The following is a 12743-nucleotide window of genomic DNA, read 5'->3' as shown; positions in this document are numbered from 1 at the left end:
CTTCAGGACAAACTTTTAACCATGGCAACGGCAGCAGGAGGAAGTTCAGCGGACAATGATACAGAATGCTCCGTGTGTCACGAGCTGTTCAAGAACCCCAAACTGCTGCCCTGTGCTCACGTCCTGTGTCGCCACTGTCTTCTCTCTTGGCTCGCCTCCAACCCCGAGGCTCTCTGTCCGCTCTGCAGGGGTGCCATCGCGGACACCAAAGAGAAAAGCAGGACGAAGGGGTGGAAGGAGGTGGTGGACGCCTTACCGGATGACGTCGCCATGGCAGCGTTGGTGGAGAGTACACGTGTACTGAGCCAAGACCACGTGTGTGTAGGATGCAAGACAGCGGCAGTGTCCATCTGTCTCAACTGCAACGATATGATGTGCAAGTCCTGCGGTTGCCAACACACGAACTTTTCTGCGACACGTCATCATAAGGTGGAAGACCTGTCCAGCATGACAGCGGAAGAGCTAGCCGCCAGTCAGCCTGACCACTGCAGCGTGCACACCAGCAAGCCCTGCGAGCTCTTCTGTCCCACTCACGGGGCCGCCATCTGCCACCTATGTGCCAGCGCCAAGCACCGCGCATGCCCAGACCTGACGGAACTGGCGGAAGCGGCAGACAAGTCACGTGAGGAGCTGAGTCAGATGGTGACGTCACTGCTAACGGAAGAGCAGCAGCTGGAAGAAGCTGTGGCAGCGTTGGAGCGCCACCTGGAGGCCACGGAGAAAGTGATGCAGGAAGCTGTTGCTGAGATCGACATGACCTGCGACAAGTTAGAAAACTCCGTTAAGGAATGCAGGCGTCGTCTGAAGGAGATGACGCAAGACGCCAAGGCCAAGGTCAAGGACACAGTCTTAGCTGTCAAGGTCACTTTGTTGGATCATCGAGGCAGGCTGACGTCACACCGACGTGTTGCTGATCGCACCACCAGAGGGACGAACAATAGAGGGATGTGTGACGTCACCCGTGCTCTGAGGGACCGCGTGAAGGACATACTGGTCACCTGTGGTCAACGCCGAGCGGACTTGAAGTCGGTTTTCATGGTTACGCTGACCATTGACGCTGCTGTAGTGGCCCGCATTGAGAAGGAACTGTCAGCACTGGGTCAGGTGAAAGTCAAGCCTGTCAGCATTGGTACACGTCAGGTAAGGAGGATCTTGTTCATGAATCAGTATGGCAAGCTTATTGACCTTCTTCACCAGTCTTGAGATCCCATTTGTAATGATAATCTCCATTGTCGATGAAGCATTTCAAAAAGAGTTTACTCACTGTTATATTCCACACGTATGCAAGGTCAGTCGAGCAATATCTTCACACATTCATGATTACTCCAAATTGCGTGTCATTGTGTACGTTCAATTACAGATATATATAAGTCAAAGTGTGATATTTATTATCATAGTATTATAGCACTATGTTGAACTTGACACCACTCCTAAAAGCAACTCCTATCTTGATCTAAATGTGTGTAAAAGCTTTTTGTTTTTGGTAGTTACATTGCGTTTCGATTGTACTGTATGCCTCCCCATCTTTCTGAATACATTTTGTTTAACCCATGTGTAACACTAACAGCTGAACTTTATTAGAGCAAGAGACTTAGGGCTTCAATTAGGCTTTGGGAGAGCGTCAATCGACTATGACAAGTTCACGGAGAAGTTTCAAATGGAAGCCTGTCAACGTTATTGTCATTCAGTCTGTCATGTCACCCAACTTGATTACGCTTTCATGCGATTACACCATGGGCGTAATAATGATGTTTTGTTCACATACACCTTTCAGTTCATTGTTACTGAGTGTCCTAGAGTCAGGTCCCGAGAAAAAACCATGTCTCGATGTCACCAACCTATCACTCTGCTCCTGCTTAATTCTATCACATGTATTGTTTTCATGTTTTTCGTTATCGTTGCATGAACAGCAACAAATTTCTCTTCTCTCAAAAGATATTTTCGAATTTTCTTACATTTCCTAAAATAAATCATACATCAAGTTACGTGGTGTAAACAACGTTATCTCTTTGCATGAATCATTGCCTCGGTGTTTTCCGGCCTTCTGTCTTTCCTACTAGGAAACGACCCTCACGGCTAACCGGCTCGTGTGTATGTTTTTCGTGATCGCTGCATGAACAGAAAACAATGTCTCTTCTCTCAACAGATATTTTTCGAATGTTCTTACATTGCCTAGAATAATTCATACATCAAGTTACGTGGTGTAAATAACGTTATCTCTTCGCATGAATCATTGCCTCGGTGTTTTCCAGTCTTCTGTCGCTCCTACTAGAAAAAGACCCTCACGGCTAACCGGCTCGCCCGCAGGTGTTCAGTGAGCAGATTTCTGGTGTTCAGCAGAGATTAACACCGATAATCTAACCAATCACAGAAACTGTTACATTCAACCTCCAGCGTCATTGAATTACAATTAATATTAAAGGACAAATGTAAAGTACCGGTATACACAGAAATGAAAACCATCACCATGTTTTAAGGTACTTGCTTTAGCCTTTTCTTCAATTACCGTTGCAGCGATACCTGGTGACTTTCTAATTCTATATTCTTACAACTGTCTACAGCAACAGGATTGGCGTTTTCACACAAACCACGGGAAGAACATTGTGCTGAGCAACGACGGTCTGACAGCAGAGAGAGTGAAGGGTTTTTACAATGGTATTGTTGTTGCTGACCAGCCCATGGTGCCCGACGTGTTGTATGAGGTGTGTGTGTGTGTGTGCGTGCGGTTGTGTGTGTGTGTGTGTGTGTGTGTGTGTGTGTGTGTGTGTGTGTGTGTGTGTGTGTGTGTGTGTGTGTGTGTGTGTGTGTGCGTGTGTGTGTGCACACGCATGAACAGGCGTGAAGTGTCCAAACGTACACATGCACAAGCATGAAAGCACAATGTGATTTGACCAATACACCATTTTTATAACACTTGCAACAGTCAACACAAGGAGAAAACGCAACAGAATCCAATGTGAGTACTTTTATATCAATATTACGTCAGATTACTGTCTTTATACACATTCATCAGTATTGTAAAGAAAACATCTGTCGTACAGGTACAACTAGACAAGGTGGACACGGATGTATATGCCTACCTGCCGTGTGGAGTGGTGCTGACTGATCCCGATCACCTCTGTCTGCCTGACACAGCTTACAATGGATGGGACTGGGAGGCTGTTGTCATCAGTAAGGCTGTGTACAACCGTGGTCACAAGGTAAGATCATTTACACATGCCTTTGCTGGCATTTTTTAACAATACTCACCTAGGTTTATTCCGATCAAATAATGCAATGTACAATGATTTCTTTACTTTCGTTTGGTACGTATCCATCCCGTTTGAAGACATTTCTTGATACAGAGGGTTTTTCTTTACAATATGTATATATTTTAAACATACATTTTGTTATTCAAATAGATTCAAATCCTCGTTCTAATTGTCAGTGTACGAGCGCATCCATTCGAGCACTCACTTACGCAACTTTTCAGTTATCATTTAGACCCAGACACACACAGACACAAACACACACAAACACACACATACACACACGTACACACACACACACACACACATACACACACACACATACACACACACAAATACACACACACATACACACACACACATACACACACACACATGTGACTGAATCAAAACAACCTGATGTCCACAGAAGGACAACAACCTGAACGACGCAACACGCAACCTGCCGGAGGGAACACGTGTGGGAGTGATGGTGACGACCAAGGCAGAGCTCCACCTGTGGGTCAACGGCAGTGATCGGGGAGTCATCGCAACCACTGTTCCCACGCCCTGCTTTGCTTTCTTTGACCTGTATGACAGGTATACAAAGGTGTGTATCTGGCCATGCAGGAGCTTGTACCTTTCCTCCCCCCGCACCCCCCCCCCCCTCCTCCCGATCTCTTGATTCCGCTCTCTGTCTGATTTACCACTGTCCCCACGCCCTGCTTTGCTTTCTTTAACCCGCGTAACAGGTGTTACAAGGTGTGTATCTGGACATGAACAAGCTGTTACGCATCGCTCCTCCCCTCGCACCTCCCCCTATCTCTCTATCTCTCTCACTGTCTGCCCTGTTTTAGGTGTGTGTGTTGTGTGTGTGTATTTGCGTGTGCGTGTGTATGTGTGTGTGCGTGTGTGTGTGTGTGTCTGTGTCTGTGTCTGTGTGTGTGTGTGTGTGTGTGTGTGTGTGTGTGTGTGTGTGTGTGTGCGAGCGTGTGTGTGTGTGTGTGTGTGTGTGTTTGTGTGTGTTTCCTTGTTTGTTTGCGTGTGCTGTTATAAAAGTGTGTGTAGCCTATACAAGTAGCTATGTCTTGATTGTGAGCAACACAATCAGTGTTTATATTGCTCTCTTACTTCATTCCAACGCCTATTTTTTCAGGCATCCGTTCTTCCCCCAAGACACGTGGACTGAAGGAGAACACAGAGATCAGCAATACACAGCCTGATGTAGGGGACGCGCCCTGAAGGCAGGACGACTTCATGTTCATTACTGATAACTAACTTATTTTTTGCGAATAAGTTTCATTATCTGTTTGGCTGTTGTTCTCGATCTCTCTTAAGTTTACCTGGTAGTCATGATTAGGGCGTCACACGGTAAAAGAATAGTAAGTTTGAGGTTGCTCCCAGAAGAAGGACGACGTTATGTTGATTGCCGATAACTAGCTTGTTTTCTCGCAAAGAAGTTTCATTTTGTGTCAGTTTGGCTGTTGTTCTCGATCTCTCTTAAGTTTACCTGGTAGTCATGATTAGGGCGTCACACGGTAAAAGAATAGTAATTGTGACTCGTGGGTTCTCGAGCATGTGTCTTCTCGCCGGTTTCCGAGTTTCTCCCTTCGTATTTGTGTACTGTACGTTCTGTCGATCGCACTGTTCGAGGTTATCGTTATGTTGAGAACTGTCCCAATGCTCACGTTCATTTCGTATCAGTTTGGAAAGCAAACTCAAGGAGCATGCATTACGAGTATGACCGACATCATGTTTAAAGTCCAGCTCCGGAATGCATTGACAGGATTTCCCTTCCTAGAACTCGAAACGATTTTTGGAGATTTGTGAAGATTTAGTTCGGGACGACGACGTTCTATGGGTGGTTGTTTATATATTGGGAGGCAAGCGGTTAAAAACGGGCGTCGACAGAATAAAAGGAGGTAGATCATATACCTATGGTCGCAACCAAAAGCAGGCAGAACCTGCAGTGTCTGTGACTACCTAAGGTGAAGGTTAAGTCAACCTGGCAATACGTACGACAATCACAGTGTTCAATTACATCGTGCGTCTTCGTTTCTTGACCAGTACTCTTGATGTTGATTCTAATGAATCTGCACTTTCCTTTGATATAGGCTGTCTGTGTATCACGAGATCAAACACGTAATAATCGCTAATGAATGAAGTAATTAGTTTTCCTTCTTCTGATTTGGGTACATACTGTGACGACTAATTGTAACCTGGCAGTGAGGAGGGTATGACCGCAACAGTTGGTCTACATCCGTATGTACCCGTGTTCACATGTTTGGTTGTGATTGTCTGCTGGAGGAAATTGATATCAGCACAATATTATTCATGGTCGCCATTTCCATTTCCTATTTTCCAAAATATCCACTTTCTCTAGCAGATAATCAGAACCAAACATGCGAACACGGGTACACACGGACTGACTGTTGCGGTGATACCCTCTCACTGCCAAGTACCAATTAGTCACAGTGTGTACCTCAATCGGAACAAAACTAATTACTTCATTCATTAGCGACTGTCACGTGTTCGATTCCGTTTTGCAAAGTGAGCTTGATATCAGAGGAAATAGCAGAGTCGCAGGGACACAACGGTACCAACATCCAGCGAATTAGTCAAGGAACAAAGTCGCACCAAGTATTTGAAAAATGTGACTTCCGTACGTATTAGTTGACTTAACTTCCATCAGGCGTTTGTTCTTGAACAGCCATTTGGTTGTCTCTGTAAAGACAAAATGTGGTGGGTGGGGAGGGGGGTTGGGGGGGGAGGTGGTAGTATGCAACTCCGAAAAGGGCAGATTATACCACTGTGAAAACTGTACATAATGAGCACGAGGATGGTCAATTGGCTCCCCTAATAACTGGGGGAGATAATTCTGAGTTTAGGCATATAGAGGAATATTGTCTATGCAGAGTTGTTGTCTCCCATAGAACAGTCGCTAACGCCATGCCAAGCATACAACAGATTAAAACTAACATTTCGGAAATCTGGGTTCTACACTTTACCAAGAAAACAGCAGATTGAAAATAACACTGTGCCTTACAATTACTTTTTTTCTGAAAACCTATCTGCACACTTTAAAACAAGATGCAAGGTTAACTGTGTTTTCGTAGTTTTTGTGTGGTTGAATTGTGATTATTTTTCATCTATAAAACACACACCACTGATGCGCTTAGGTTAACTGTGTTTTCGTAGTTTTTGTGTGGTTGAATTGTGATTATTTTTCATCTATAAAACACACACCACTGATGCGCTTTGTTGTTCTGTGTGTGTATGTGTGTGTGTGTGTGTGTGTGTGTGTGTGTGTGTGTGTGTGTGTGTGTGTGTCTGCCTACCTGCCTGCCTGCCTGCCTGCGTGCGTGCGTGCGTGCGTGCGTGTGTGTGTGTGTGTGTGTGTGGGTGTGTGTGTGTGTGTGTGTATGTGTGAGCTCTCAATATACCTGTACTGTAACGACAAAAAAGCATAATACTTTGTAAATTCTATCGCCTAAAACGTAGGATATTAAATTACGTCGGTAGTCAATTCTGACGATGAAAGATTAACTAGTAGTATTGTTTGTTTGTTAATGTGAGCATTATAGGGTTTAACAGTGTAATGTTGTGCATTGTTTGACACTAAAAGGTAAAACAGTTTGTGATATACAATCTGGGGTTTAAAGCTTAGCATGTAAAAAATAAAGGTGTGGCAATGTTGAATTCGATACCGAAAAATCAAAAGTAATGGTTCTGTATATATCCTAACTGACACTACTAAAAACAAAAATGCGTTCACCAACACACACACGCACACACACACACACACACACGCACGCACGCACGTACACATACACACGCACATACGCACGCACGCACACACACACACACTGACACACACACACATACACACTGACACACACACACACACATACACACACACACACACACACACACACACACACACACACACACACACACACACTACTCTAGCAGGACCAGGGCCTGACTACTTAAAACATACATTTAAAAAAAATCCAGAACCTAAGTTGTGTTTAATTGTTGAATATTGAATTTCAGACTGAATATCATGGTTGCTTAACTGTTTGGCACGAGTGAACATTCGATATCAAGCGCCTGTCGTATTCCTCACACTCGCGTGACCCAGCTGTCTGACACGCTTGCACTGCGCTGTGTTGAAGGCATGACACTACGAGGACACAGTGTGGCCCAGTCTTGACGCTGTGTTGAAGGCATAACACTACGAGGACACAGTGTGGCCCAGTCTTGACGCTGTGTTGAAGGCATAACACTACGAGGACACAGTGTGGCCCAGTCTTGACGCTGTGTGTTCATGTCATCACACATATCAACACGTGGGAGTTGCTATGACGGCTTACTAGTGCCAAAACCTGGGGTTACCCATTATCACGTGATAATTACTAATTAACGCTGTCAGTTACTGTTTTCACTCGTTAGTTACTCATTTTCACGGGATAATTAGTAATTTTCACGGGAAAATGACTAATTTTTAGTTTTGGCACTAGCAATCCGTCAGGAAGTGAGCCAAAACTAAAAATTAGTAATTAACAGGTGAAAGTTAGTAATTTTCCCGGGAAAATTAGTAATTAACACGTGAAAATGGTAATTATCAAGGGAAAATTAGTAATTTTCCCTTGATAATTACAATTATGAGGTTTTGGCACTAGTAAGCCCTGTGACGGCTTACTAGTGCCAAAACCTGGGGTTACCCATTATCACGTGATAATTACTAATTAACGCTGTCAGTTACTGTTTTCACATGCTAGTTACTCATTTTCACGGGAAAATTACTAATTTTTAGTTTTGGCACTAGCAATCCGTCAGGAAGTGAGCCAAAACTAAAAATTAGTAATTAACAGGTGAAAATTAGTAATTATTCCGGGAAAATTAGTAATTTTCCCGGGAAAATTAGTAATAAACATGTGAAAATGGTAATTATCAAGGGAAAATTACTAATTTTCCCTTGATAATTACAATTATGAGGTTTTGGCACTAGTAAGCCGTCATAAGTTGCTTAGTGTACATAACATCAGGTGAGCGTTTAATCTTTCAAAATCATCTTCTTATGTAGACCAAGTCTGTTTGTTTGTTGGTTGGTTGGTTAACCTTTTATATCGTGTCTTCCACAAAATGTGTGCTATCCGATACCAATGGACATTTGTGTCCTTCCTCAGTTCACGTACCATGCTTAACACTATTTGCATTCATGTCTATCACTGTAAAAATAGGGTTCTAAAGTTCATTACTTTCACATTCCTTACTTTCAATCTTGTATCAACTGTGTAACTGATCGAAACACGTTCGTAACACTGAGTAAAATGAGGAGTATCAACTGAGAAAGGTTCTACTTTCGGTTTCCGGCAAGGCGATCGCTAGACTTGTGGTATGTGGCTTGTTGCTGTTCTCATTCTGCTTGCTGCAGTGTGTTTTATATTGACCAGAGCGTGTTTTCTCGGCTGTGCGTAGAAAACCTATTTTGTGGTCAGGTTCTGTTTATTTCTTCGTCCTGTTGAGAGTATAATAACTTGATGGTCTGCGTGTAAATTATACTGTGTGAACTGAACTACCTGTCATGAAATACTAGGCATGTGAGTTTGAATGTAGCGCTATATGAGGCCGTTTATTGTAAACACTGCCTAATGTATACTCGATCTGTTTGTTGAATAGGGGACGCCTTTCCAGTCATAATTATAACTGTTTTAGCAGTAAACGTTATCATCACAAAATAGATTCCGTCAATTGAAATCTTCGTCAGCGCTTTCTCGGGTGACGCAGAGTTTGTCTGTGTGTCAGTCCCATGTTGTGTACAGCGCTGTCGGGCCATTCTGTGCTAGATGTTTTATCAAGCGTTTCACACGGCTCTCGCATTCTGTGTGTAACACTGAAGAACGGCGGTCGTGTAGAATACTATCTGCTGTCCTATACAGTTGTATGTACATGTATTCACTTCCTCGTTGAGCAACTTGCATGGTTTCAATTAAAGGTTTCTTCTCTTCACATATCAACGTGGCTGCAAATGAAAGTCATGTGTTCATTTCAATGCTTCACATTTCTGAGGAATCAAGATACTGGCTGTGACTGTCACATGTTGTTTTGGTCTGTAGTTATAGCGATTAAGTTCCTTTGTTTGTTTGATTGAAAGGTTATCACGTTTCAAGTCTTTTGTCGCTTGGGCTATTGACTTTGTTCCTTCTGTATGAATATATTGATATGGGTTTCTGTATCTCTGAGGTAAAGACTCACTGTGACACTTAACTTTCTTCCAAGTTCACTCAGCGGTATTCAGGGGTTAATCTGAGCCACAATGTTTATTACGTATATAAACAGTTGCAGCAGCACGAGCTGTTGTTGCAGTGGCTGTTGTTGTTGTTGTTGTTGTTGATGTTGTTGAAGTTGTTGGTGTTGTTGGTGTTGTTGGTGTTGCAGTTTCTGTTGTTGTTGTTGTTGTTGTCACGTGGTGTTGTTGTAGTTGTTGTCACGTGTTGTTGTTGTTGTTGGTGGTGTTGTTGTTGTTGTTGTTGTTGTTGTCACGGGTGGTGTTACTACTGTTTTCTACATTACTGCTTGTTATCGTTATATATGTTGTTCTTGTCTCAAACGTGTATACATACAAAGAGAAATGTATAAAACACGCTTAACCCAATCTTGCTTGAATCGCTTAACACACCCTTCTCATTGTTCTTCCTTCAGAACTGACTCGTAACCATGGCTACAGCAGCTAGTACAAGCTCAGCGGACAGTGACACAGAATGTACCGTGTGTCACGAGCTGTTCAAGAACCCCAAACTGCTGCCCTGTGCTCACGTCCTGTGTCGCCACTGTCTTCTCTCCTGGCTCGCCTCCAACCCCGAGGCCCTCTGTCCGCTCTGCAGGGGCACAATCGCGGACCCCAAAGAAAAAAGCAAGACGAAGGGGTGGGAGGAGGGGGTGGACGTCTTACCGGATGACGTCGCCATGACAGCTCTGGTGGAGAGTACACGTGTACTGAGCCAGGACCACGTGTGTGGAGGATGCAAGACAGCGGCAGTGTCCATCTGTCTCAACTGCAACGATATGATGTGCAAGTCCTGCGGTTGCCAACACACAAACTTTTTTGCGACACGTCATCATAAGGTGGAAGACCTGTCCAGCATGACAGCGGAAGAGCTAGCCGCCAGTCAGCCTGACCACTGCAGCGTGCACACCTGCAAACCCTGCGAGCTCTTCTGTCCCACTCACGGGGCCGCCATTTGCCACCTGTGTGCCAGCGCCAAGCACCGCGCATGCCCAGACCTGACGGAACTGGCGGAAGCGGCAGACAAGTCACGTGAAGAGCTGAGTCGAATGGTGACGTCACTGCTGACGGAAGAGCAGCAGCTGGAAGAAGCTGTGGCAGCGTTGGAGCGCCACCTGGCGGCCACGGAGAAAGTGGTGCAGGAAGCTGTTGCTGAGATCGACAGGACATGCGACAAGTTGGAGAACTCCGTCAAGGAATGCCGGCGTCGTCTGAAGAAGATGACGCTCGATACCAAAGCGAATGTGAAAGACACAGTCTTAGCCGTCAAGATCACTTTGCTGGATCATCGAGGCAGGCTGACGTCACACCGACGTGTTGCTGATCGCACCACCAGAGGGACGAACAATAGAGGGATGTGTGACGTCACTCGTGCTCTGAGGGACCGCGTGAAGGACATACTGGTCACTTGTGGTCAACGCCGAGCGGACTTGAAGTCGGTTTCCATGGTTACGCTGACCATTGACGCTGCTGTAGTGGCCCGCATTGAGAAGGAACTGTCAGCACTGGGTCAGGTGAAAGTCAAGCATGTCAGCATTGGTACACGTCAGGTAAGGAGGATCTTGTTCATGAATCAGTATGGCCAGCTTATTGACCTTCTTCACCAGTCTTGAGATCCCATTTGTAATGAGAATCTCCAGCTTGTCGATGAAGCATTTCAAACAGAGTTTACTCACTGTTATATTCCACACGTATGCAAGGTCAGTCGGGTAATATCTTCACACATTCATGATTTCTCCAAATTGCGTGTCATTGTGTACGTACAATTACAGATATATATATATACAGGTCAAAGTGTGATATTTATTATCATAGTATTATAGCACTATGTTGAACTTGACACCACTCCTAAAAGCAACTCCTATCTTGATCTACATGTGTGTGAAAGCTTTGTTTGTTGGTAGTTACATGCGTTTCGATTGTACTTTATGCCTCCCCATCTTTCTGAATACATTTTGTTTAACCCATGTGTAACACTAACAGCTGAACTTTGTTAGAGTAAGCGACTTAGGGCTTCAATTAGGCTTTGGGAGGGCGTCAATCGACTATGACAAGTTAACGGAGAAGTTTCAAATGGAAGCCTGTCAACGTTACTGTCATTCAGTCTGTCATGTCACCGAACTTGATTACGCTTTCATGCGATTACAACAAGGGCGTAATAATGATGTTCTGTTCACATACACCTTTCAGTTCATTAGTTACTGAGTGTCCTAGAGTCAGGTCCCGAGAAAAATCCATGTCTCGATGTCACCAACCTATCACTCTGCTCCTGCTTAATTCTTTCACATAATTATATTGTTGTCATGTTTTTCGTTATCGTTGCATGAACAGCAACAAATTTCTCTTCTCTCAAAAGATATTTTCGAATTTTCTTACATTTCCTAAAATAATTCATGCATCAAGTTACGTGGTGTAAATAACGTCATTTCTTCGCATGAATCATTGCCTCGGTGTTTTCCGGCCTTCTGTCTTTCCTACTAGGAAACGACCGTCACGGCTAACCGGCTCGTGTGTATGTTTTTCGTGATCGCTGCATGAACAGCAAAAAATGCCTCTTCTCTCAAAATTTGTCGAATTTTCTCATAATGTTTTATTGCCTAGAATAATTCATACATCAAGTTACGTAATGTAAGTAACGTCATCTCTTCGCATGAATCATTGCCTCGGTGTTTTCCAGTCTTCTGTCGCTCCTACTACACAAAGACCCTCACTGCTAACCGGCTCGCCCGCAGGTGTTCAGTGAGCAGATTGCTGGTGTTCAGCAGAGATTAACACCGATAATCTAACCAATTACAGAAACTGTTACATTCAACCCCCAGCGTCATTGAATTACAATTAATATTAAAGGACAAATGTAAAGTAGCGGTATACACAGACATGAAAACCATCACCATGTTTTAAAGTACTTACTTTGGCCTTTTCTTCAATTACCGTTGAAGCGATACCTGGTGATTTTCTAATTCTATATTCTTACAACTGTCTGCAGCAACTGGATTGGCGTTTTCACACAAACCACGGGGAGTACATTGAACTGAGCAACGACGGTCTGACAGCAGAGAGAGTGTGGGATGTACAGGATGGTATTGTTGTTGCTGACCAGCCCATGGTGCCCGACGTGTTGTATGAGGTGTGTGTGTGTGTGTGTGTGTGTGTGTGTGTGTGTGTGTGTGTGTGTGTGTGTGTGCGTGCGGTTGTGTGTGTGTGTGTATGCGTGTGTGTGTGTG

General features: G+C 44.2%; 1 protein-coding gene across 2 annotated transcripts in view; it reads left to right on the top strand.

The window, feature by feature from the left end:
- LOC138976423 (E3 ubiquitin-protein ligase TRIM56-like) overlaps positions 1 to 12743 on the top strand; it is a 91110-nt gene that overhangs the window by 75816 nt on the left and 2551 nt on the right. The window contains exons 2-6 of one of the 2 annotated variants that reach the window (XM_070349280.1): positions 7 to 1140; positions 2562 to 2702; positions 3042 to 3200; positions 3658 to 3837; positions 4384 to 5427. In XM_070349280.1, the coding sequence (XP_070205381.1) occupies positions 22 to 1140; positions 2562 to 2702; positions 3042 to 3200; positions 3658 to 3837; positions 4384 to 4416 (1632 nt within the window). In that variant the 5' untranslated portion in view covers positions 7 to 21 and the 3' untranslated portion in view covers positions 4417 to 5427. Of the gene's footprint in view, positions 1 to 6; positions 1141 to 2561; positions 2703 to 3041; positions 3201 to 3657; positions 3838 to 4383; positions 5428 to 12743 lie in introns of those variants that run through there. The other variant, XM_070349281.1, reaches the window with a different exon arrangement.

Source organism: Littorina saxatilis, linkage group LG9 (assembly GCF_037325665.1).
Source record: "Littorina saxatilis isolate snail1 linkage group LG9, US_GU_Lsax_2.0, whole genome shotgun sequence".
Taxonomy (NCBI): domain Eukaryota; kingdom Metazoa; phylum Mollusca; class Gastropoda; order Littorinimorpha; family Littorinidae; genus Littorina; species Littorina saxatilis.
This window is presented reverse-complemented; position numbering and strand designations above follow the sequence as displayed.